At 43.6% G+C, this 23749-nt stretch overlaps 1 protein-coding gene across 8 annotated transcripts in view; it reads right to left on the bottom strand.

Annotated features, from left to right (window-relative positions):
* Nucleotides 1-23749, bottom strand: part of LOC311106060 (DISP complex protein LRCH3-like) — a 75476-nt gene that overhangs the window by 24292 nt on the left and 27435 nt on the right. For all 8 annotated transcript variants that reach the window (XM_084148347.1, XM_084148349.1, XM_084148352.1 and 5 more), the window contains exons 2-13: nucleotides 22217-22361; nucleotides 17949-18075; nucleotides 17640-17745; nucleotides 16502-16638; nucleotides 16189-16298; nucleotides 13988-14081; nucleotides 7569-7689; nucleotides 5677-5822; nucleotides 5009-5085; nucleotides 1499-1538; nucleotides 965-1129; nucleotides 590-637 (exon numbers count right to left, since the gene is read on the bottom strand). In XM_084148347.1, the coding sequence (XP_084004473.1) occupies nucleotides 590-637; nucleotides 965-1129; nucleotides 1499-1538; nucleotides 5009-5085; nucleotides 5677-5822; nucleotides 7569-7689; nucleotides 13988-14081; nucleotides 16189-16298; nucleotides 16502-16638; nucleotides 17640-17745; nucleotides 17949-18075; nucleotides 22217-22361 (1316 nt within the window). The remainder of the gene's footprint in view (nucleotides 1-589; nucleotides 638-964; nucleotides 1130-1498; nucleotides 1539-5008; nucleotides 5086-5676; nucleotides 5823-7568; nucleotides 7690-13987; nucleotides 14082-16188; nucleotides 16299-16501; nucleotides 16639-17639; nucleotides 17746-17948; nucleotides 18076-22216; nucleotides 22362-23749) is intronic.

Raw genomic sequence — 23749 nt, 5'->3', positions numbered from 1 at the left:
GTCCCGAGTGAGTGGCTCCCGAGTGGCGCAGTGGTCTAAGGCATTGCATCGCAGTGCTAGCTGTGCCACTAGAGATCCTGGTTCGAATCCAGGCTCTGTCGTAGCCGGCCGCGACCGGGAGACCCATGGGGCGGCGCACAATTGGCCCAGCGTCGTCCAGGGTAGGGGAGGGAATGGCCGGCAGGGAGGTAGCTCAGTTGGTAGAGCATGGTGTTTGCAACGCCAGGGTTGTGGGTTCGATTCCCACGGGGGGCCAGTATGAAAAAATAAAATAATGTATGCACTAACTGTAAGTCGCTCTGGATAAGAGCGTCTGCTAAATGACGTAAATGTAAATGTAAAGTGGGATGAGGTAGATTGCATGGGAGGAATGGACACCGGATGTGACTGCTGAAGACTATGTGTGGTCATGTTTACGGAGAGCCCCTGTGAAACTTTATTAAATCCGACGCTTTTTTAGTTATACATATAACCTTTCATGCCAACACCCATATTAACTCACCATGGAGAAACCTTCAGAGTGAGAGAAAACAAAGCAAAGAGGAAAGGGAGGAGAGAAGAGAGTGTAGAGAGCAGTGTGTGGACTCACCTCGTTTTCTGTGGGACTAAGCTTGGTAGGGCTTTGAGACGCTTTGTGCTGTGGAGACCGAGAGACCAGTCTCAGTAATACACAGAGCAAAAGTATCCAAAAGTAAAAGTGTTTTTTTAAGCTCACTACTCAAGCTACTTGGATTTGAGATCAGATAATGAATGAGTAAAAACGCACTAGAGAATGTCACTTTCATTTGAGGCCATTCATATTTATCTTGTACTTTAACATTTTAAAACATGAAGACTACTGTAGATACATACACAGCATCAGTACTTTCTATTACAAACGCCCCACTAACTCCCCACTGCATACAGTGATCCAAGAGCAAAACATAAAATCAACAGAATAAAAATGAATAGTAGTCTGAGGAACCTTGACGTAGGTCATGACGGTGTCCCGCTGCACTGAGCGCGACTTCTGCCTCTCCTCCTCGTACCGCAGGGCGGCCAACTGGGCCATCCTCCGCACGCGCTCTACGCCCCCACCAGGGACCCCGCCAAGTCCCGCACCAGCACCAATCCTGGCCCCTGACCCTCTCTGAACACAGGGAGAGAGAGGGAGGGGGAGAGAGAGAGGGAGGGGGGGAGAGCGAGGGAGGGGGGGAGAGCGAGGGAGGGGGGGGAGCGAGGGAGGGGGGAGAGCGAGGGAGGGGGGAGAGCGAGGGAGGGGGGAGAGAGGGAGGGAACAAAGAGAGAGAGAGAGGGAGAGATGAAGGAAGGAAGGAAGATAGCAGAGAAAAACAGAAAGACGGAGAGGAGACAGCAGGAGGAAGAGAGGAGTAGAGTTGAAAAGAGGCGATATTGACATTTAGACTCAATAAATCACATTTTAAAACATGCAAGTAGTAATTGACGTAGTAATAATCAGTATTGGAAGCTGTACACAGCATTTAGACACACTGGTTACCTGATTATGAGAGGCAGAAGAGGCTGGATCATGGGCAGTCCTGAGGGAGGGGGGTTGGTGGGAGACAGATGGGGGAAGGGAGGGGGTTAGATGTGTGATCTAACTCAATACAGATTAGATTAGAGATCTTTATTTAGACTGGAGATTATATGGTCTGTTCAAAAACATTTGTGAAAAACTGAACAGAGACACGACAACACAGGCTGAGAATCTGCCACAGAGCTGGACTCGTGTTTGTGTGAGAGTAACACATCACATACAACACTGTTATAATCAATGTTCACTCTACATTTATTCGGCACTGAGCAAATTTCAGGTCTGCTGAGCGCGAACTATAACTTGTGAAAATTCTGTGCAACTTCCAGTGTGCGTTTACTGTGAACACTGAGCCTGTACCCGCTTTGTTACAGTTTCAGACAGTGGTAAAGTAGGCTACTATTTGATCATAATGTAGGCCTACAATAGTTTCCTACGATCAAAAACAATGGAGAAAATGCATCCCATAACATTTTAACATGGAAATAGCTGTTATTTCATTCAGCCTACAGTAGCAACCAATGTGTGGTGTTCAATGTAGGTCTACATTCCATGAGACTTAAAAAAAAAATATCCACTTGGTAAACAGACGAGGTGATGCAAGAAACCCCCTTACAAAATAAAATACATTATTATTCTCATACCATTATTACAGAGAATCAGACAAATTATGTTACCCTCTACCTATTGGCTACTTAGCTTATTCAAGCCTGTCTCAAAATACAACTGCCCTTTTAAGACAGAAAAAAAAAAGCTATTTAACTGACTCGCTTTTCAAAGATGTCTACATTTACATTTTCGTCATTTAGCAGACGCTCTTATCCAGAGCGACTTACAAATTGGTGCATTAACCTTATAGCCAGTGGGACAACCACTTTACAATATATCAATTTTTATTTTATTTTTGTATTTATTTATTTATTATGAAAAAAAATTGGGGGGTAGGGGGAGGGTAGAAGGATTACTTTATCCTATCCCAGGTATTCCTTAAAGAGGTGGGGTTTCAAGTGTCTCCGGAAGGTGGTGAGTGACTCCGCTGTCCTGGCGTCGTGAGGGAGCTTGTTCCACCATTGGGGTGCCAGAGCAGCGAACAGTTTTGACTGGGCTGAGCGGGAGCTATGCTTCCACAGAGGTAGGGGGGCCAGCAGGCCAGAGGTGGATGAACACAATGCCCTCGTTTGGGTGTAGGGACTGATCAGAGCCTGAAGGTAAGGAGGTGCCGTTCCCCTCACAGCTCCGTAGGCAAGCACCATGTTCTTGTAGCAGATGCGAGCTTCAACTGGAAGCCAGTGGAGTGTGCGGAGGAGCGGGGTGACGTGAGAGAACTTGGGAAGGTTGAACACCAGACGGGCTGCGGCGTTCTGGATAAGTTGTAGGGGTTTAATGGCACAGGCAGGGAGCCCAGCCAACAGTGAGTTGCAGTAATCCAGACGGGAGATGACAAGTGCCTGGATTAGGACCTGTGCCGCTTCCTGTGTAAGGCAGGGTCATACTCTGCGAATGTTGTAGAGCATGAACCTACAGGATCGGGTCACCGCCTTGATGTTAGCGGAGAACGACAGGGTGTTGTCCAGGGTCATGCCAAGGCTCTTTGCACTCTGGGAGGAGGACACAACGGAGTCTAGAAATGTACATGTTTTGTGCTCTTGTAGGAAGCAATCACGCCCCTATTGCTGACTACAAATGATCTATAACTGGGCTAATAACTCACTAACTAGCAAAGAATATGAACAAAATGTGCACACGTGGCTACATGCAGCTCTCACTTTGCTCTCAAAACAAGCGCATCTACTCACGACCGCTAATGCTGTGAACACAGTCCAGTTCAAAGTAAATGGCACAGAGATCCATATATGGCAATGGTCTATTTGCATATAGGCCTACTGCAGCTCTGATTGTTTAGAAAACACCGGTCTGTGTAAAGTACAGGCTGAGAAGTGCGTGTCAACGCAATAGAATCCTACTCCGATGCGTTCTGCCTACAACAAAATCTCTTGCATAGTTTCTTTTGTTTCGGTATGTTGCATTGAAAGTGTCTAACATTGTGTTGATTCGATCACAATTGCCACAGTAAAGGGAAACGTTGATAGTGTTAACAGGGAAAACTCTACAACAGTGGTCACCAACCTTTTCTGAGTTAAGATCACCGAGTCAAAATGCAAGCCGAAAACTACCGCTCAGATTTTTTTTTAACATGACTTGAAAAGTGTAAGCCTAAGCAACATTAACCAATTAAAAACAGTGCTGTAGCAATGAGGTTTGTGCAGTAAGCTATAGGCCCAATACATCATCATCGCATCTTAGCTTTGCTTGAATTGCCCTGCCAATGAATGCATTGCTGTTCGGGCCATTAAAAATATATATATTTCAAAATTAGAGGTAGGCTATATGATCACACCGGTAATAGATCCGTTGTTGTATTCCTTGTGAAGCACAGGTGAGTGAGCATACATTTAAATAATAATTGGCTTTTTATTTTTATTTTACTGGGCTGATGGGTGCCTGCATCTGATGGTCAGTCTCAGCGGAGGGAGAGAGCAGCAGACTGAGGGTCCGCCTCTCAACATCTCTCCGCTCGCCCTTTCCTCCACTGACACGGACCAAAAAGGGACACAGTCTTCCAGCTGACTGCGAAACTCAAGTCGCACTGCCTCATGCACAAATTCATGTTGTCACTCCCATGAACAGAGAAAGTGAAATATTCCTCGATATTAAAAAAGACCCAAGCCGCTAATAATAACAACAATGCAAGCCTATAGATACACTTTCCTACTCATTCATTACTGCTGCAGTGCTTGTTGTAGCACTGAGTGGAAATAGGAAGAACGCGCATTTTATGGTTTTATAAAAGTTGACAGTGCTGAGAAAGAACTTAAACATGAACTCACTCATAGAACAGCATCTCTTTGCTGTATTCGTTGACAGTCTCTCTCTAGTCACGGTTTTAAACATTCTGAAATCTCACAGTATCAACTTTGCTGTAGCTTTCTTTTCTGCCTGCTACTTTACTGCAGACAAGGTCATCTGAGCCATCCGAATGGCCAGCAGTAGGTCTATAGTGCACTTGATTTGCTCTCTGGGCCAGCCGGGAAGGCAGAGATTGTACCTTCAGACAAATGAAATGGTTTAAAATAGCAACCGTTCGCCTACCCGGCGCGCAGGGCGAACCGTGACAAAATACATAAATAGGAACACTGACAAAAAAGTAAAAATAGGAACAGAAGGCTTTATCGTTGGGTTTTTTACAGAACTGTTTGGCGATCGACTACGAACGCCTTGGAGATCGATCAGTGGATCGCGATCGACCGGTTGGTGACCACTGCTCTAGAAAGTTGAGTGAAGTTCAATCTCATGCTCCTCTCTGTGGGCTGATATTTCTGCGCGGCAGTATCTGGGCTACTGCTTAGAGGGAACATTGTTATAGGTCAAGTTACTAGATAGATAGGTAGTGGGTTTGTGTGTACGTCTTCTTACCTGTTCTGCAGAGAATTGTGTCGCCTCGGGTCGTCTGTCCTTGAGTCTCTGGAGGAGTTGGACTTCACTGGAGAGCCCTACAAAGAGACAGTCATCAATACACTAGCCACGATCGCTCTTACACCACAAACACACACCAGGGGTGCGTTCAGTTCAGTTCAACGTTTGCTATGTTGTGTGAAGATTTGCACTGAATGACACGTTTCCCCAAAACGGTGCGCACCATTCAACAGCCTTTAAGGTACGTTTGCCCCCGTTTGTAGAGTGTGGCGAGGTGTGGTCTAATCAATATGGATGTGACCATTTCAAATTGCAAAACTCATGCAGCACACCATACACAATTGCTTTCCGGGCCACCATAATCAGGTTCTTCAACTGTTCATTCAGAACAGTAGTTTCTGTTGAATTAAATGTTGCATAACGTTATGTTGTGAGGAACGCACCCCCAGCCTTCTACATACAGTCCTGTACACACTGGCCAGTCGCACACACACAGACACACACACACAGTTGGTTGAGTTGGCGGAGCATGGCGCTTGTACGGGTGTGATTCCCATTGGGGCAAAAATGTATGCACGCATGACTGTAAGTCCCTTTGGATAAAAGCGTCTGCTGAATGGAATATATATTTTATATCACACACACACAAATACATGTAACACACTTACCTCTCTGGTGATGCGGCGCTCAATGTAAGCCATGAACTGGGAACTGAGGCTGATGGTTTCTGCTCCTTCTCCCCTCCTACCCTCCTCCTCCTCCTCCTCTCCTGTATAACTGTCTATAAAGTCTATCTGCTCCAGCTCTGCCTCTACTAAAGACAGACAAGACAGAAAGACAGATTACACACCAGTTCAGCGTACAAAGACGCAAGATGTAGAATGTACACTGAACAAAAAAATGTTATGCAACATGCAACAATTTCAAAGATTTTACTGAGTTACAGTTCATATAAGGAAATCAGTCAATTGAAATCAATTCATTGGTCACAGATACCTTTAAAAAAAAAGTAGAGGGGTGGATCAGAAAACCAGTCAGTATCTGGTGTGACCACCATTTGCCTCATGCAGCGTGACATCTCCTTCACATAGAGTTGATCAGGCTGTTGATTGTGGGCTGTGGAATGTTGTCCCGCTCCTCTTCAATGGCTGTGCGAAATTGCTGGATATTGGCAGGAACTGGAACACGCTGTCGTACACGTTGATCCAGAGCATCCCAAACATGCTCAATGGGTGACATGTCTGGTGAGTATGCAGGCCATGGAATAACTGGGACATTTTCAGCTTCAATAAATTGTGTACAGATCCTTGCAACATGGGGCCGTGCATTATCATGCTGAAACATGAGGTGATGGCGGCGGCTGAATGGCACGACTATGGGCCTCAAGATCTCGTCATGGTCTTTCTGTGCGCTCAAATTGCCAGCGATAAAATGCAAATTGTGTTCGTTGTCCGTAGTTTATGCCTGCCCATACCATAACCCCAGTGCCATCATGGGGCTCTCTGTTCACAACGTTGACATCAGCAAACCACTCGCCCAGACGACGCCATACACGTTGTATGGCACGCGGTCTGCCCGGTACAGTTAAAACCCGGATTCATCCATGAAGAGCACACTTCTCCAGCGTGCCAGCGGCCATTGAAGGTGACCATTTGCCCACTGAAGTCGGGTTACAACGCCGAACTGCAGTCATGTCAAGACCCTGGTGAGGATGACAAGCACGAAGATGAGCTTCCCTGAGACGGTTTGACAGTTTGTGCAGATATACTTCTGTTGTGCAAACCCACAGTTTCATCAGCAGTCCGAGTGTCTGGTCTCAGACGATCCCGCAGGTGAAGAAGCTGGATGTGGAGGTCCTGGGCTGGTGTTGTTACACGTGTTCTGTGGTTGTGAGGCCGGTTGGACGTATTGCCAAATTCTCTAAAACGACATTGGAGGCGGCTTATGGTAGAGAAATTAACAATAAATTCTCTGGCAACATCTCTGGTGGACATTCCTGCAGTCAGCATGCCAATTGCACACTCCCTCAAAACAGACATCTGTGGCATTGTGTTGTGTGACAAAACTGCACATTTTAGAGTGGCCTTTTATTGTCCCCAGCACAAGTTGCACCTGTGTAATGATCATGCTGTTTAATCAGCTTCCTGATATGACAGACCTGTCAGGTGGATTGATTATATTGGCAATGGGGAAATGCTCACGAACAGGGATGTAAGCTTTTTTTGCGTATGGAACATTTCTGGAATCTTTTATTTCAGCTCATGAAACATGGGAGCAACACTTTGCATGTTGCCTTTATATTTTTGTTCAGTGTATATTTCCACAGATGTAGAATATAATCTAGACCCGTTTTATGCAAACATTCCACTCCCTGTACGCCGTGTCACATGCCAAACAGTCTGGCATGACAAGGAGTGTCAGGAAGTGAAATGCTAACACAAACAGACTGGTACCCAAGCTAGAATACAATTGAATAATACTGTGAATAAAACTGTAAATACAGTACATGACACTACACTACAGTTCACACACAAACAGACAGACATGCGTTGATTCTCACATGTGCCGTTGGTCAAAGGATGGGAGCCAGTCGTCCTGTGCTCCTCCCGCTCCCTCCGCTGTCTCTGTTCTTTGGTTATCTCTGCCACACGCAGTGGAAGGTCCGACAACTCATCTGTGGGCTGTAGGAACACAAGGGATGAAAGAGAAAGTATGGATAGCAGGAGTGAAAGAAACATTGCGAGATTAGCTTCTACAAGTGTCAACAACCTGTATTTATTAATGATATAAAGTGCATTTGGAAAGTATTCAGACCCCTTGACTTTTTCCACACTTTGTTACGTTACAGCCTTATAATAAAATGGATTGAAATTGTTGTTATTTTTTTCTCATCAATCTACACACAATACCACATAATGACAAAGCAAAATAAAGGTTTTTAAATATTTTTGCAAATGTATATAATGTGTAAATATTTGTATGAACATAACAAGATTCAACAACTGAGACATAAACTGAACAAGTTCCACAGACATGTGACTAACAGAAATGGAATAATGTGTCCCTGAACAAAGGGGGGTCAAAATCAAAAGTAACAGTCAGTATCTGGTGTGGCCACCAGCTGCATTAAGTACTGCAGTGCATCTCCTCCTCTTCTACTGCACCAGATTTGCCAGTTCTTGCTGTGAGATGTTACCCCACTCTTCCACCAAGGCACCTGCAAGTTCCCAGACATTTCTGGGGGGAATGGCCCTAGCCCTCACCCTCCATCCAACAGGTCCCTGACATGCTCAATGGGATTGAGATCCGGGCTCTTCGCTGGCCATGGCAGAACACTGACATTCCTGTCTTGCAGGAAATCAAGCACAGAACGAGCAGTATGGCTGGTGGCATTGTCATGCTGGAGGGTCATGTCAGGATGAGCCTGCAGGAAGGGTACCACATGAGGGAGGAGGATATCTTCCCTGTAACGCACAGCGTTGAGATTGCCTGCAATGACAACAAGCTCAGTCCGATGATGCTGTGACACACCTCCCCAGACCACGACGGACCCTCCACCTCCAAATCGATCCCGCTCCAGAGTACAGGCCTCGGTGTAACACTCATTCCATCGACGATGAACACAAATCCGACCATCACCCCTGGTGAGACAAAACCGCGACTTGCCAGTGAAGAGCACTTTTTGCCAGTCCTGTCTGGTCAAGCGACGGTGGGTTTGTGCCCATAGGCGACGTTGTTGCCGGTTTTATCTGGTGAGGACCTGCCTTACAACAAGCCTACAAGCCCTCAGTCCAGCCTCTCTCAGCCTATTGCGGACAGTGTGAGCACTGATGGAGGGATTGTGCGTTCCTGGTGTAACTCGGGCAGTTGCTGTTGCCATCCTGTACCTGTCCCGCAGGTGTGATGTTCGGATGTACCGATCCTGTGCAGGTGTTGTTACACGTGGTCTGCCACAGCGAGGACGATCAGCTGTCCGTCCTGTCTCCCTGTAGCAATGTCTTAGGCGTCTCACAGTACGGACTTTGCAATTTATTGCCCTGGTCACATCTGCAGTCCTCATGCCTCCTTGCAGCAAAACTAAGGCACGTTCACGCAGATGAGCAGGGATCCTGGGCATCTTTCTTTTGGTGTTTGTCAGAGTCAGTAGAAAGGCCTCTTTAGTGTCCAAAGTTTTCATAACTGTGACCTTAAGTGTCCTTTCCACAGGTGCATGTTCATTAATTGTTTATGGTTCATTGATCCCGTATAGCTCAGTTGGTAGAGCATGGCGCTTGCAACGCCAGGGTTGTGGGTTCAATTCCCACGGGGGGCCAGTATGAAAAATAAATAAAAATAATGTATGCACTCACTACCTGTAAGTCGCTCTAGATAAGAGCGTCTGCTAAATGATTAAATGTAAAATGTAATTGAAAAAGCATGGGAAACCGTGTTTTAACCCTTTACAAGGAAGATATGTGAAGTTATTTGGATTTTCATGAATTATCTTTGAAAGACAGGGTACTGAAAAATAAGTTTCTTTTTTTGCTCAGTTTATATAGAAAAACACTTCAAAATCACATTTACATAAGTATTCAGACCCTTTACTCAGTACTTTGTTGAAGCACCTTTGGCAGCAATTACAGCCTTGAGTCTACTTGTGTATGACGCTATAAGCTTTGCACACCTCTATTTGGGGAGTTTCTCCCATTCTACTCTGCAGATCCTCTCAAGCTCTGTCAGGTTGGATGGGGAGAGTCGCTGCACAGCTATTTTCAGGTGTCTCCAGAGATGTTCGATTGGGTTCAAGTCCCGGCTCTGGCTGAGCCACTCAAGGACATTCAGAGACTTGTCCCGAAGCCACTCCTGCATGGTCTTGGCTGTGTGCTTAGGGTCGTTGTCCTGTTGGAAGGTGAACCTTCGCCCCAGTCTGAGGTCCTGAGTACTTGAGCAGGTTTTCATCAAGGATCTCTCTATACTTTGCTCCATTCATCTTTCCCTCGATCCTGACTAGTCTCCGAGTCCCTGCTGCTGAATAACATCCCTACAGCATGATGCTCCCACCACCATGCTTCACAGGTTTCATCAGATCAGATAATCTGGTTTCTGATGGTCTGAGATTTCTTAAACAGAAATCCTTTATTTACGATAAGTATTCAGACCCTTTGCTATGAGACTAGAAATTGAGCTCCGGTGCATCCCGTTTCCATTGATCCTCGAGATGTTTCCACAACTTGATTGGAGTCCACCTGTGGTAAATTCAATTGATTGGACAGGATTTGGAAAGGCACACACCTGTCTATATAAGGTCCCACAGTTGACAGTGCATGTCAGAGCAAATACCAAGTCATGAGGTCGAAGGAACTATTCATAGAAAGACAGTCTTGTGTTGAGGCACAAATCTGGGGAAGGGTACCAAAAAATGTCTGCAGCATTGAAGGTCCCCAAGAATCAGGCCTTTATGGTAGAGTGGCCAGACGGAAGCCACTCCTCAGTAAAAGACACATGACAGCCCGCTTTGATATTTGCCAAAAAGCACCTAAAGGACTCTCAGACCATGAGAAACAAGGATCTCCGGTCTGACTAAACCAAGACTGAACTCTTTGGCCTGAATGCCAAGCGTCACGTCTGGAGGAAACCTGGCACCATCCCTACGGTGAAGCAGGGTGTTGGCAGAATCATGCTGTGGGGACGTTTGTCAGCGGCAGGGACAGGGAGACTAGTCAGGATCTAGGCAAAAATGAACGGAGCGAAGTACAGAGAGATCCTTGATGAAAACCTGCTCCAGAGCACTCAGGACCTCAGACTGGGGCGAAGGTTCACCTTCCAACAGGACAACGACCCTAAGCACACAACCAAGACAATGCAGGAGTGGCTTCGGGACAAGTCTCTGAATGTCCTTGAGTGGCCCAGCCAGAGCCCAGACTTGAACCCGATCGAACATCTCTGGAGAGACCTGAAAATAGCTGTGCAGCAACGCTCCCCATCCAGATAGATTGCAAAATAGTTGGGAAGAGATTTTTGACGTACCGATCCCATGGCATAGTGTTTATGAACTGACACGCAAAACGACACCGGATTCAAAAATTTGAATCTTTCAATTTAAATTATTATATAAAATTCTTGCTACCAATATAATGTTATTTATATGGGGGATACAATCTTCCCAGCTCTGCAGATTTTGCTGTGAAGAGACAGAATCATTAGATCATTTGTTTTGGTTCTGTCCATTTGTAGCTTGTTTTTGGACACAGGTCCAGGAATGGCTAAAGGATTGCAATATTTACCTGGAGCTAACCTTGCAGATAGCATTACTGGGTGATCTGAAAAGTCATAGTCAATCAATCAATAATATAATAATACTTTTAGCTAAAATGTTTATTTTTAATTCACAATCTGTAGAAGCAATGAGAATAGAAAGGTTCAGAACTTTTGTAAAACATCACAGTACGGTTGAAATATATATGGCAAATAGAAATCCTATATGGATGGTGTTAAGAGATAGATGGGATGTATTGAATTGAGTTGAAGGATGGGACTAATAACAAATAACAACAAATAATAACAAGATAACTAATAATGTAAGCATACTGTGTCCATAATAAGTATATAGGATGTATCTTGGGAGCTTTTGGGAAAGAGCACAGTTAGAAAGTTATGGCATATAGAAGCAAACCGGATGGACATCATGAAAATGATCGGAGAGGTTGAGAGGAGAAGTAGTTCAGGAGCATAATATAAAAAATAAAAATAAAAATAAAAATATTATTGTAAAATAGATAGTAAGTATAGGCTGGAAGTAGAGACCTGGGCATTGTTGTTCCCTAATAACCCCAAGTAGGGAAAGGATGGCAGGGTTGAAAATTAATAAAGGGGGGTATACAGTGGGGAAAAAAAGTATTTAGTCAGCCACCAATTGTGCAAGTTCTCCCACTTAAAAAGATGAGAGGCCTGTAATTTTCATCATAGGAACACGTCAACTATGACAGACAAATTGAGGGAAAAAAATCCAGAAAATCACATTGTAGGATTTTTTATGAATTTATTTGCAAATTATTGTGGAAAAAAAGTTTTTGGTCACCTACAAACAAGCAAGATTTCTGGCTCTCACAGACCTGTAACTTCTTCTTTAAGAGGCTCCTCTGTCCTCCATTCGTTACCTGTATTAAATGGCACCTGTTTGAACTTGTTATCAGTATAAAAGACACCTGTCCACAACCTCAAACAGTCACACTCCAAACTCCACTATGGCCAAGACCAAAGAGCTGTCAAAGGACACCAGAGACAAAATTGTAGACCTGCACCAGGCTGGAAAGACTGAATATGCAATAGGTAAGCAGCTTGGTTTGAAGAAATCAACTGTGGGAGCAATTATTAGGAAATGGAAGACATACAAGACCACTGATAATCTCCCTCGATCTGGGGCTCCACGCAAGATCTCACCCCGTGGGGTCAAAATGATCACAAGAACGGTGAGCAAAAATCCCAGAACCACACGGGGGGACCTAGTGAATGACCTGCAGAGAGCTGGGACCAAAGTAACAAAGCCTACCATCAGTAACACACTATGCCGCCAGGGACTCAAATCCTGCAGTGTCAGACGTGTCCCCCTGCTTAAGCCAGTACATGTCCAGGCCCGTCTGAAGTTTGCTAGAGTGCATTTGGATGATCCAGAAAAGGATTGGGAGAATGTCATATGGTCAGATGAAACCAAAATATAACTTTTTGGTAAAAACTCAACTCGTCGTGTTTGGAGGACAAAGAATGCTGAGTTGCATCCAAAGAACACCATACCTACTGTGAAGCATGGGGGTGGAAACATCATGCTTTGGGGCTGTTTTTCTGCAAAGGGACCAGGACGACTGAGCCGTGTAAAGTAAAGAATGAATGGGGCCATTTATCTAATGTTCCTTCGTTAGATTTTAGCACATCTTGCTCTGGCTAACAGTGGATGTTGATCTTGTTGTTGTTGTTGTTGTTGATGTGCATAACTGAGGGATAGCCTACCTTTTCATGGTTGTTTGATAAATAGGATTGTAAAGTTCCCAAACGTAAGAGGACTCCCGTGAAATTTGCAGAAATCCAGTCAGGTTTATTTTGTGGCTTTTGGCGAATGTGTTCTAATTATCTAAAGTGGCGCTGTTGCAACTGCCTGTAAACACACAGTCCAGTTCAAAGTGAATGATGGCAGGCCTGTGTGGCAAATGGCTTGTTTGCATAAAGACCTACTGTAGCTCTGATGGGCTATGGCACACCGGTCTGCATAGACTCCGGTCCTGGACGAGAGAGATGTTTTTATTTGGTTTTATTTACTGCAGTGTCTTATTAACTGTCCAAACGCACGGCTGCTTTCTCTATATTGCTATATAATTTTCACAAATGCCTTAGTATAAGTAATTCCCAAACATTCTAAGAATTTAAAATGACCATATCTAAGCGCTCGCTTGACAGAAAATGAAAAACAGATTTTAATTAGATTTCATGTTGCTAAAATGCTGTCAGTTACACTTTAAGGTCAACCCTGTTACATGACTTTCATTTTAATATGGTGAAACTATTCAATTTAAAGTATTTTTTCAAAAGAAACATTTAACATATAATATTCAAATCATAGTGTAAAAGCAGTTGAGCTGGTTCTACTCTTTATGGCAATTTTCTGGTAGAAAACTGAGTGTGTCAAGCATAACACGTCAATCCTGTTACCCATAGAAAGATATGATGGAAATGTTTTAACAATAAAAAAAATTATGGGAAGCTCAACCGTGTTAAGTTCAACCCTGATACTTTGTCACTTTATTGGCACTTACTATAGTACTTTTTATTTAAGTATGTAAAATGATATATATATAATTTTGTTTACCATGTTACACTACCCAAAATGTCCTCTATTCGTGGAATTACCCAACAATTACTAGGAGGACCCAGAGTTATTTGTAATCTTACCTCAGTGCCTGACCATCTTGTGTGTGTGTGGTGTGTGTGGCGTGCGTGCGTGCGTCTCACCTCGTTGCCTGACCATCTCTTGTCTCCACTGTCCACGCTGTTGAAGCCAGAGTCCAGCGCTCCGTACGGCCGGCCAGGGTACAGCTCCTCCACACTAAGAGTACAGAAGATAAGACCAACTTTAAGACCACCTGGGTCAAAACACAATGTCAAATGCTTTCAAACACTTGAGCTGTGCTGATCTTTTTTTTTTTTGTACATCTGGGTGTGAGCAAGGATGTTGTTATGGTACGTCCCATTCTCAACTCAATGGATGAACTCCCTCTTTCAGCTGTGCTCCCCTCGTAAACTCTACCCACCTTTCCTCTTTCTACCTTTTGTTTTGTTTTTACCACTCCCTCACTTCCTCTATATTTAAATGTATATCTCTCCTCCCCAAACGCTGGACAGTGTCAAGTAGAGTACCTTTGAACATTTACAGAGGGCTCTGAGAGAGCAAGAGAGATTGTAGAGCAGAAAATATACAGTGAGGGAAAAAAGTATTTGATACCCTGCTGATTTTGTACGTTTTCCCACTGACAAAGACATGATCAGTATATCCTTTTAATGGTAGGTTTATTTGAACAGTGAGAGACAGAATAACAACAAAAAAAATCAGAAAAACACATGTCAAAAATGTTATGAATTGATTTGCATTTTAATGAGGGAAATAAGTATTTGACCCCTCTGCAAAACATGACTTAGTACTTGGTGGCAAAACCCTTGTTGGCAATCACAGAGGTCAGACGTTTCTTGTAGTTGGCCACCAGGTTTGCACACATCTCAGGAGGGATTTTGTCCCACTCCTCTTTGCAGATCTTCTCCAAGTCATTAAGGTTTCGAGCCTGACGTTTGGCAACTCGAACCTTCAGCTCCCTCCACAGATTTTCTATGGGATTACGGTCTGGAGACTGGCTAGGCCACTCCAGGACCTTAATGTGCTTCTTCTTGAGCCACTCCTTTGTTGCCTTGGCCGTGTGTTTTGGGTCATTGTCATGCTGGAATACCCATCCACGACCCATTTTCAATGCCCTGGCTGAGGGAAGGAGGTTCTCACCCAAGATTTGACGGTACATGGCCCCTTCCATCGTCCCTTTGATGCGGTGAAGTTGTCCTGTCCCCTTAGCAGAAAAACACCCCCAAAGCATAATGTTTCCACCTCCATGTTTGACTGTGGCGATGGTGTTCTTGGGGTCATAGGCAGCATTCCTCCTCCTCCAAACACGGCGAGTTGAGTTGATGCCAAAGGGCTCGATTTTGGTCTCATCTGACCACAACACTATCACCCAGTTCTCCTCTGAATCATTCAGATGTTCATTGGCAAACTTCAGACGAGCCTGTATATGTGCTTTCTTGAGCAGGGGGACCTTGCAGGCGCTGCAGGATTTCAGTCCTTCGTAGCGTAGTGTGTTACCAATTGTTTTCTTGGTGACTATGGTCCCAGCAGCCTTGAGATCATTGACAAGATCCTCCCGTGTAGTTCTGGGCTGATTCCTCACCATTCTCATGATCATTGCAACTCCACGAGGTGAGATCTTGCATGGAGCCCCAGGCCGAGGGAGATTGACAGTTCTTTTGTGTTTCTTCCATTTGCGAATAATCGCACCAACTGTTGTCACCTTCTCACCAAGCTGCTTGGCGATGGTCTTGTAGCCCATTCCAGCCTTGTGTAGGTCTACAATCTTGTCCCTGACATCCTTGGAGAGCTCTTTGGTCTTGGCCATGGTGGAGAGTTTGGAATCTGATTGATTGATTGCTTCTGTGGACAGGTGTCTTTTATACAGGTAACAAACTGAGATTAGGAGCACTCCCTTTAAGAGTGTGCTCCTAATCTCAGCTCGTTACCTGTGTAAAAGACACCTGGGAGCCAGAAATCTTTCTGATTGAGAGGGGGTCAAATACTTATTTCCCTCATTAAAATGCAAATCAATTTATAAACGTTTTGACATGTGTTTTTCTGGATTTTGTTGTTATTCTGTCTCTCACTGTTCAAATAAACCTACCATTAAAATTATAGACTGATCATATCTTTGTCAGTGGGCAAACGTTCAAAATCAGCAGGGGATCAAATACTTTTTTCCCCTCACTGTAAATATTGAGAGAGGGATAGATAAAAGTAGAGATACTGCCAGAGAAAGACAGGAGCTGTTCCTCTGCACACAGCTGTTTCCAGGGCTGGCCTCTCTGCAGTTTTATTGGCAGTGGAAGTGTGTGTTTCTCACCAGGATCCGAAGGCGAGGGGTCTCCTGTCGTAGTCTGGGAGCTCAGGTGTAGTCTTGCTGGCCTCATTGTTCAGATACTTAAATATATGGATCATCCCCTTTATACAAATCTGGGAATGACAGGGAAAGAAACACATGATAGACAATAGAAGGAACAGTTTGACTAGGTTCTATTAACACATTTGTGTGGTGCAGGTCATAATTATATAATCAGGCTGAGAGTTTGTGTGTTTACTAGTCACTGACTAGGAGCAAAAAGGTGTATTTGTATAGTCGTGATTGTATAGTTCGACTGTGAATGCGTGTGCGTTACCTGTGCGGGTGGGTTCTGTAGTGGGTTGTTGTCCAGCACGATGTTCTGTAGGTGGCGCAGGTTACGGTAACACACAGGGATGGACGTCACCTTGTTACAAGAGAAGTCCAGACGCACCAGGGGCAACTCCGACAGCTCTGTATGGATATAGGACACACACAGTTTAAATTTAACCCCCTAGAGTCGATGTCATCGCCCCTTGAAATTCTAATTAGCATAATAAAACATCTGTCAGTTTAAGCTTTTTAAACAATGATATGGACAACATTCCTAATATTGGGCTGCATCTAATTCCACCGCCAACTTCTGTCTGTAGCGTCCGAACAGTTTGGGCTACACTCTAATATGACCCCTCTATGGAAAGGTGTTTTGCTCTAGGACGACCACAAGGCTCACAAGACACGTCTGAAGGTAGCCCGGTACCAGTTTTAAAAAATGAATGGAAGTACACAGCGTTCCACAGGGATGCTGGCCCATGTTGACTTCAATGCTTCCCACAGTTGTGTCAAGTAGGCTGGATGTCCTTTGGGTGGTGGACCATTCTTGATACACACGGGAAACTGTTGAGCGTGAAAAACCCAGCAGCGTTGCAGTTCTTGACACAAACCAGTGCGCCTTGCACCTACTACCATACCCAGTTCAAAGGCACTTACATTTTGTGTCTTTCCCATTCACCCTCTGAAAGGCACACATACACAATCCATGTCTCAATTGTCTCAATGCTTAAAAATAATTCTTTATATGTCACCTCCCCTTCATCTACACTGATTGAAGTTGATTTAACAAGTGACATCAATGAGGAATCATAGCTTTCACCTGGTCAGTCTGTCATAAAAAGAGCAGGTGTTCTTAATGTTTTGTACACTCAGTGTATATGGATGTAGTTTAGTGCCAAAAAAAGGATTGTTAAGGATTAAACAGTGTGTGTGTTGTCCAGCTCTAACACGCCACATTTATCTAATCAAGTAATTGTGGTCTTCAGAATTACAATTCAAAATATTCTGATGTGTGTGGTCCAGGTTGTTTTGTGTGTGTGTGTGTGTGTGTGTGTGTGTGTGTGTGTGTGTGTGTGTGTGTGTGTGTGTTGACCAGTGCGGACATGACGTCAGGCCAGGTGGTTGAGTGTGTGTGTGTTGACCTGGGGGCAAGCGGGCCAGGTGATTGCGGCGGATGTTGAGGTCTCGCAGCGAGTCCAGCCGACCAACCTGAGGAGGGAGTGTCTGGATCTCATTACAACTCACGTCCTGGAGAGAGGGATGAGGGAGGAAGAGGAGAGGAAGAGGATGCCCTGGTTAAACGGTAATCAAACCACAACACAAAGACTACCAATAAGGGCAAAAAACAGGCAAATCAACATGGTGGTTTTGACACTAAAACAACACACGGCCAGTTAAGCATTAACTGTGTGTCTGTGTATGTCTGTGTGTGTGTACTGTCCTGTACTGACCAGTTCTGTGAGCTGTCGTAGTTGGCCCAGCTCCTCAGGAAGGGAGACCAGCTTGTTGTTACAGGCGATCAGGACCTTCAATGGCAGACTGCACACCGGGCTGGGCAGGGTCGACAACTGGTTCCGACTGGAATCCGAAAGAAAGAAGACAGACACAGACAGAGACAGACACAGACAGAGACAGACAGAGACAGACAAAGACAGGAGAGAGAAAATGTAAGAGATGTTTCTGGCTAAAGCCTTGGTAAATTCATGTCTCCATTCAAATTCAAATAGTTGTGATGGTGGATGTTTTTATGTGTGTACTGGCAAGATGGCGAATGTTATTGAATATTATCAAACAAAGGAAGTCACCATGTTGAACAATGTTCTCGACATTCTATTGCCACTGTCTGGGATACTTCCCAGAATACTTCCCAGAATACATCCCAGAATACTTCCCAGAATACTTCCCAGACAAAACAGGTTTCTGTTACAGACCAAACATCTCTCCTCTCAATCCTGTTTGTTTATCAGATATTCTGTGATATTTCTCTATGTCCAAAACAGATCATTCATAAATAAAGATTAAAGCGATGAACATGGGTGTCGTCCCAAATGGCACACTATTCCCTATTTAATTAATATTAATTAATTATTAATTAATATGCCATTTAGCAGACGCTTTTATCCAAAGCGACTTACAGTCATGCGTGCATACATTTTTTTTTTATTTTTTTTTGTGTATGGGTGGTCCCGGGGATCGAACCCACTACCTTGGCGTTACAAGCGCCGTGCTCTACCAGCTGAGCTACAGAGGACCACATTTAGTGCACTACTCTTGACCAGGGCCGATAGGGCTCAATGGTAGTTCATTATATAGGGAATAGCGTACCATCTGTTTTAGGCATCACACATCTTTACATGGGTGTGTGTAGTTTGCATGCATAGGCCGTCTTTCTATGGTTAAGAGTACAGGTGTGATGTCAATTTTGTAAATAGATATGTGTACATCTGTATTTACTCTACTGTGTGTGTATTACCATATGTTCAAGTATGTGAGGGCCTGTGAGCGTGTGTGTGTCAGTGGTTGAAAAAGTACACAACTGTCATACTTGAGTAATAGAAAATCGTAATAGAAAATGACTCTTGAGTATATCATTAGCATTTAATATTAGCACAATTAATAGGCCTACACTACACATTGAACATTTTTAACACATCTGATTAGTACATAATTAAATCAATGACAATAACATAATTTCGATCTGATTACACTCATAAAATCACCAATGTCTCTATTCAATTATTATTTTTGTCTATTTCGCTGCGCGTTTATTGTTGGGGAAAAACTGGTCTACTGTAGCCTACACTACTTTTTTTAACGTCAACATTCGTTCAGAACAATTAGCTTGCTAGCAAGAGAAAGTGTCACTCAAAAAGCATCAAAAGGCAGATAATAAAAATAGAAGTTTCAGAGAAGAATGGACAGAGAGAAATGCATTCATCTTACCATCTTTCTCCAATGCCAAGCCAGTGGGTCTTACTTGCAACGAAAATATCACTGTTTGCAAAGAATTCAATCTCAGACGTTATTATGACTCTAAGCATGGAACATTCAAAGTGACATTCCCGCCCCAGACAGAGGCCCGACGCAGAAACATTTAAGGGTTAACTGCAAGCTACACACATAGCAGCAGAATCCTCCTTCCTGGCCTGACCCACCAACAGAAGGTCACAAGTGCCTCCCTAAAAGCGTCCTGGGTTCTAACCAAACACAACATGTCCTTCACAGACGCGGAGGTATTTAAAAAGTGCATAGTGACAGTTGGAGGAATGGACAGAGTCTATGGACAGCATAATTGCGTCTGTCCAACAGGTGCCCCTGTCTGTGTCAACAGCCAGCCAGCCGCCGCGTCCATGCACTGGCGGATGATGTACATAGGATTGTTCGGGAGGGGCTCAATCAGGCTGAGCATTTTTCCCTGGCTATTGATGAGAGTACTCACAACACCGATGTAGCACAGTTGTGTGTATGTCTGTTATTGTTGATGGAAATGAATTTAAAGAAGAGCTACTGGCACTGATTCCCCTCAAAGGACACACCACCGGGGACATCATATTCACAAAGCTGGAAGAATTGTTGACGCAGCATAGCCTGTCATTAAAAAAAATTATACTTTGTTGTCACCGACGGGGCTCCTGCTATGGTGGGCAGACACAGGTGCCTGGTCAGCAGACTGAAGCAAATCGCCCCCCAAATGAATGGCTTGCATTGTCTCATACATCAGAGTGTGCTGTGTGACAGACTAAACTGTGAGCAAAAAGATGTGATAGATAAAGTCATGCACATAATCAACTTTGTCAGGGGGCATCAAGCACCCAACATTCCCCCCTCTTTTACGCTGCTGCTACTCTCGGTTTATCATCTATGCATAGTCACTTTAATCTCTACCTACATGTACATATTACCTCAATTACCTTGACTAACCGGTGCCCCCGCACATTGACTCGGTACCGGTACCCCCTGTATATAGCCTCCCTACTGTTATTTTACTCCTGCTCTTTAATTATTTGTTACTTTTATTTCTTATTATTTTATTTATTTTATGTATTTTTTCAGTATTCTTTCTTATAACTGCATTGTTGGTTAAGGGCTTGTAAGTAAGCCTTTCACTGTAAGGTCTACACCTGTTGTATTCGGCGCATGTGACAAATACAATTGGATTTGATTTGATTTAGTCTTTTCCGCAAGCTTGTGACAGAATCGGAGGCCACCCACGATGATCTCCTGCTTCACAACGACATGCACTTGCTGAGTAAAGGAAAAGCGCTGGAGCGGTTCTGCAAGCTGCATGACCAGGTTGTGGATTTTCTCCGAAAAAGCTAAATGAGGGGAGCAGCTGACCACCTTCGTATTCTGGAAATTGAGGAATTCCTCTCCAATGTTGCTTTTTTGGCAATTCAAACTGAGCTGATTTAATTCCAAACATTGAGACAAATCAGCGATGTGTTCCGGAGTGCCAAGTCCGTGTATGCGTCTTGGGTGGCATGCTCAGATGAATACAGCACAATAAAGAAACTAGCATTTTATGTCATTCTGAAATTAGCCCACCCAACTACCTCATCCCCATATTGTTATTTATTTTTGCTCATTTGCACCCCAGTATCTCTATTTGCACATCATCTTTTGCACATCTAGCATTCCAGTGTTAATACGAAATTGTAACTATTTTGCACTATGGCCTATTTATTGCCTTACCTCCATAACTTACTACATTCGCACACACTGTATATATATTTTCTGTTATATTTTTGACTTCATGTTTTGTTTACCCCATATGTAACTCTGTGTTGTTGTTTTTATCGCACTGCTTTGCTTTATCTTGGCCAGGTTGCAGTTGTAAATTATAACTTGTTCTCAACTGGCTTACCTGGTTAAATAAAGCTGAAATAAATAAATAAAAATGTGCTAACAATTATGTTTGGATCCACTTACACCTGCAAGTCCTCCTTTTCCTCTATGAACGCAATCAAGACTCACGACAGGAACCGGCTTTCATGTAAGTCAATCGAGGACTGCCTGCGCTTCAAAATCACATTAATCTCACCCGACATCCACAAGGTCGTGTCCGAGGGGAAATGCAACTTTTCCCATTAAGTCAGTAACTTAGTAGCCTATATGACTGTATTTAGTAAATACTAACATTATTGTGACTGCTTATCCAGGGCTATTTAGGTCTCAAGCTGACAGTCTTTTCTGTATGTTCTGTCATTACAGGAGCAGGTTATCCCAAGACTCCCAACACAGACATTCAGACATTGTTTTATGTAGGATGCTACATTTTTGGCCAGTTGCAATTGTAAGTAGGCCTAATTAAAAGAATCCCACTTCAATTTTTTTTTTCTTGTGCAAGATGCTGTTAAGCCTCATAACTGGCTGAGGTAGGCCTAGTTATTTTCTATAGGCCAAGAATCGAAAGAAATAGACTCCAATTAAGCCCTTGTTGTTTGTAAATTCAAATTAAGATTATTTTTTTAATGAATTACCCAACTGGTGTAGTTTTTCTTTTTCGGTTGCTGTGCACCATTTGCATATTATTGTCTTCTTCTTCAATTAATTTGGGGGGCCAATAAATATTGCTGGCGGGACAGATTTGGCCCGCTGGCCACCAGTTGGGAAACCCTGCTCTACACTATACTAGTAGCTTATTTTGTCACATAAACTGACATTTCTGCATAGTGCAACTTGAAGAACTTTCCACCACTGGTGTGTGTACGTCCGTTACCTTATGTTCAGGTAGGTGAGGGCCTGGAGATTGAGCAGACTCTCAGGCAGCGAGCGCAGGCAGTTCTGGTAGAGGTTCAGGTGTTCCAAAGAGACAAACATGCACACCTCCACGGGCAGCTCTGGCAGACGGTTACGGGACAGGTCTAAACAAGGGGACAGAGACGTAGATGTCATGACACTTTATTTCATTCATTTATTCAACCCTTTATTGGAACAGGTGAGTTGGCTGGTTTTGTTTTGTGTTCACACCTTTAGGTGTCCTAGTGTTGGGGCAGTTTGACACACTTAAGTTTTCTATTGCTAACCTTATTTTACCAAGTTGGTTGAGAACACATTGTAATTTACAGCCATCTTGGGGGTGGTCACTGGCCAGGATGGGTTAGGGTTAGGGTTATTACAGTGGCTACATTTACCATGTGTACTGTAGGCCTGTGTCCCTAAAGAATCAAACAGATTTATTTTAGTTTTGTTCCTTCAAAAGTGTAAATCAGAATTGTTTCTAGATATTACAAATGGGCACGAGTACTCGACTCAAGGTTTGAATTGATTCACCAATAATCTAATAGAAGTATTCTAAATGTACCAGTCCACCCATTTAGCAGGTTACATTTATAAACACTTAAAATATCAAACTAAGATGTACTTATTGCCTGTGGAGTGAAATGAAGTAAAATGATGTTTAAAAAACATTTCAGTTGTATCAGAACAACCAGTAAAAGGAACAACGATACTGTAAATACCGCACTTTTTTTTTTAACCTTCAGCCCTGTTTCGCGCTAACATGCGAGTACTCAAAATTATTTTAATGAGAGTCCTCTGACACAAACATTCTTTCAAATCCCCATTCCTACTCAATATCTGACAAAAAAACTTCCCTGAACTGTAGCTGGAAAGATACATTTCCCCAGTGAATATCCTGGGAAAGTAATAGTCAACCCCTATCCCCGCCCACAATCCACATACAGTGCATTCTGAAAGTATTCAGACCCTTTGACTTATTCCACATTTTGTTACATTACAGCCTTATTCTGAAATTGATTAAATTGTTTTTTCCCCCTGATCAATTTACACACAATACCCCATAATGACAACACAAAAACACATTTCAAAAATGTTAGAAATTGATTTGCATTTTAATGAGGGAAATAAGTATTTGACCCCCTCTCAATCAGAAAGATTTCTGGCTCCCAGGTGTCTTTTATACAGGTAACGAGCTGAGATTAGGAGCACACTCTTAAAGGGAGTGCTCCTAATCTCAGCTTGTTACCTGTATAAAAGACACCTGTCCACAGAAGCAATCAATCAATCAGATTCCAAACTCTCCACCATGGCCAAGACCAAAGAGCTCTCCAAGAATGTCAGGGACAAGATTGTAGACCTACACAAGGCTGGAAAGGGCTACAAGACCATCGCCAAGCAGCTTGGTGAGAAGGTGACAACCGTTGGTGGAATTATTCGCAAATGGAAGAAACACAAAATAACTGTCAATCTCCCTCGGCCTGGGGCTCCATGCAAGATCTCACCTCGTGGT

Source organism: Coregonus lavaretus (assembly GCF_964263955.1).
Source record: "Coregonus lavaretus genome assembly, chromosome: 30".
Lineage (NCBI taxonomy): Eukaryota > Metazoa > Chordata > Actinopteri > Salmoniformes > Salmonidae > Coregonus > Coregonus lavaretus.
This window is presented reverse-complemented; position numbering and strand designations above follow the sequence as displayed.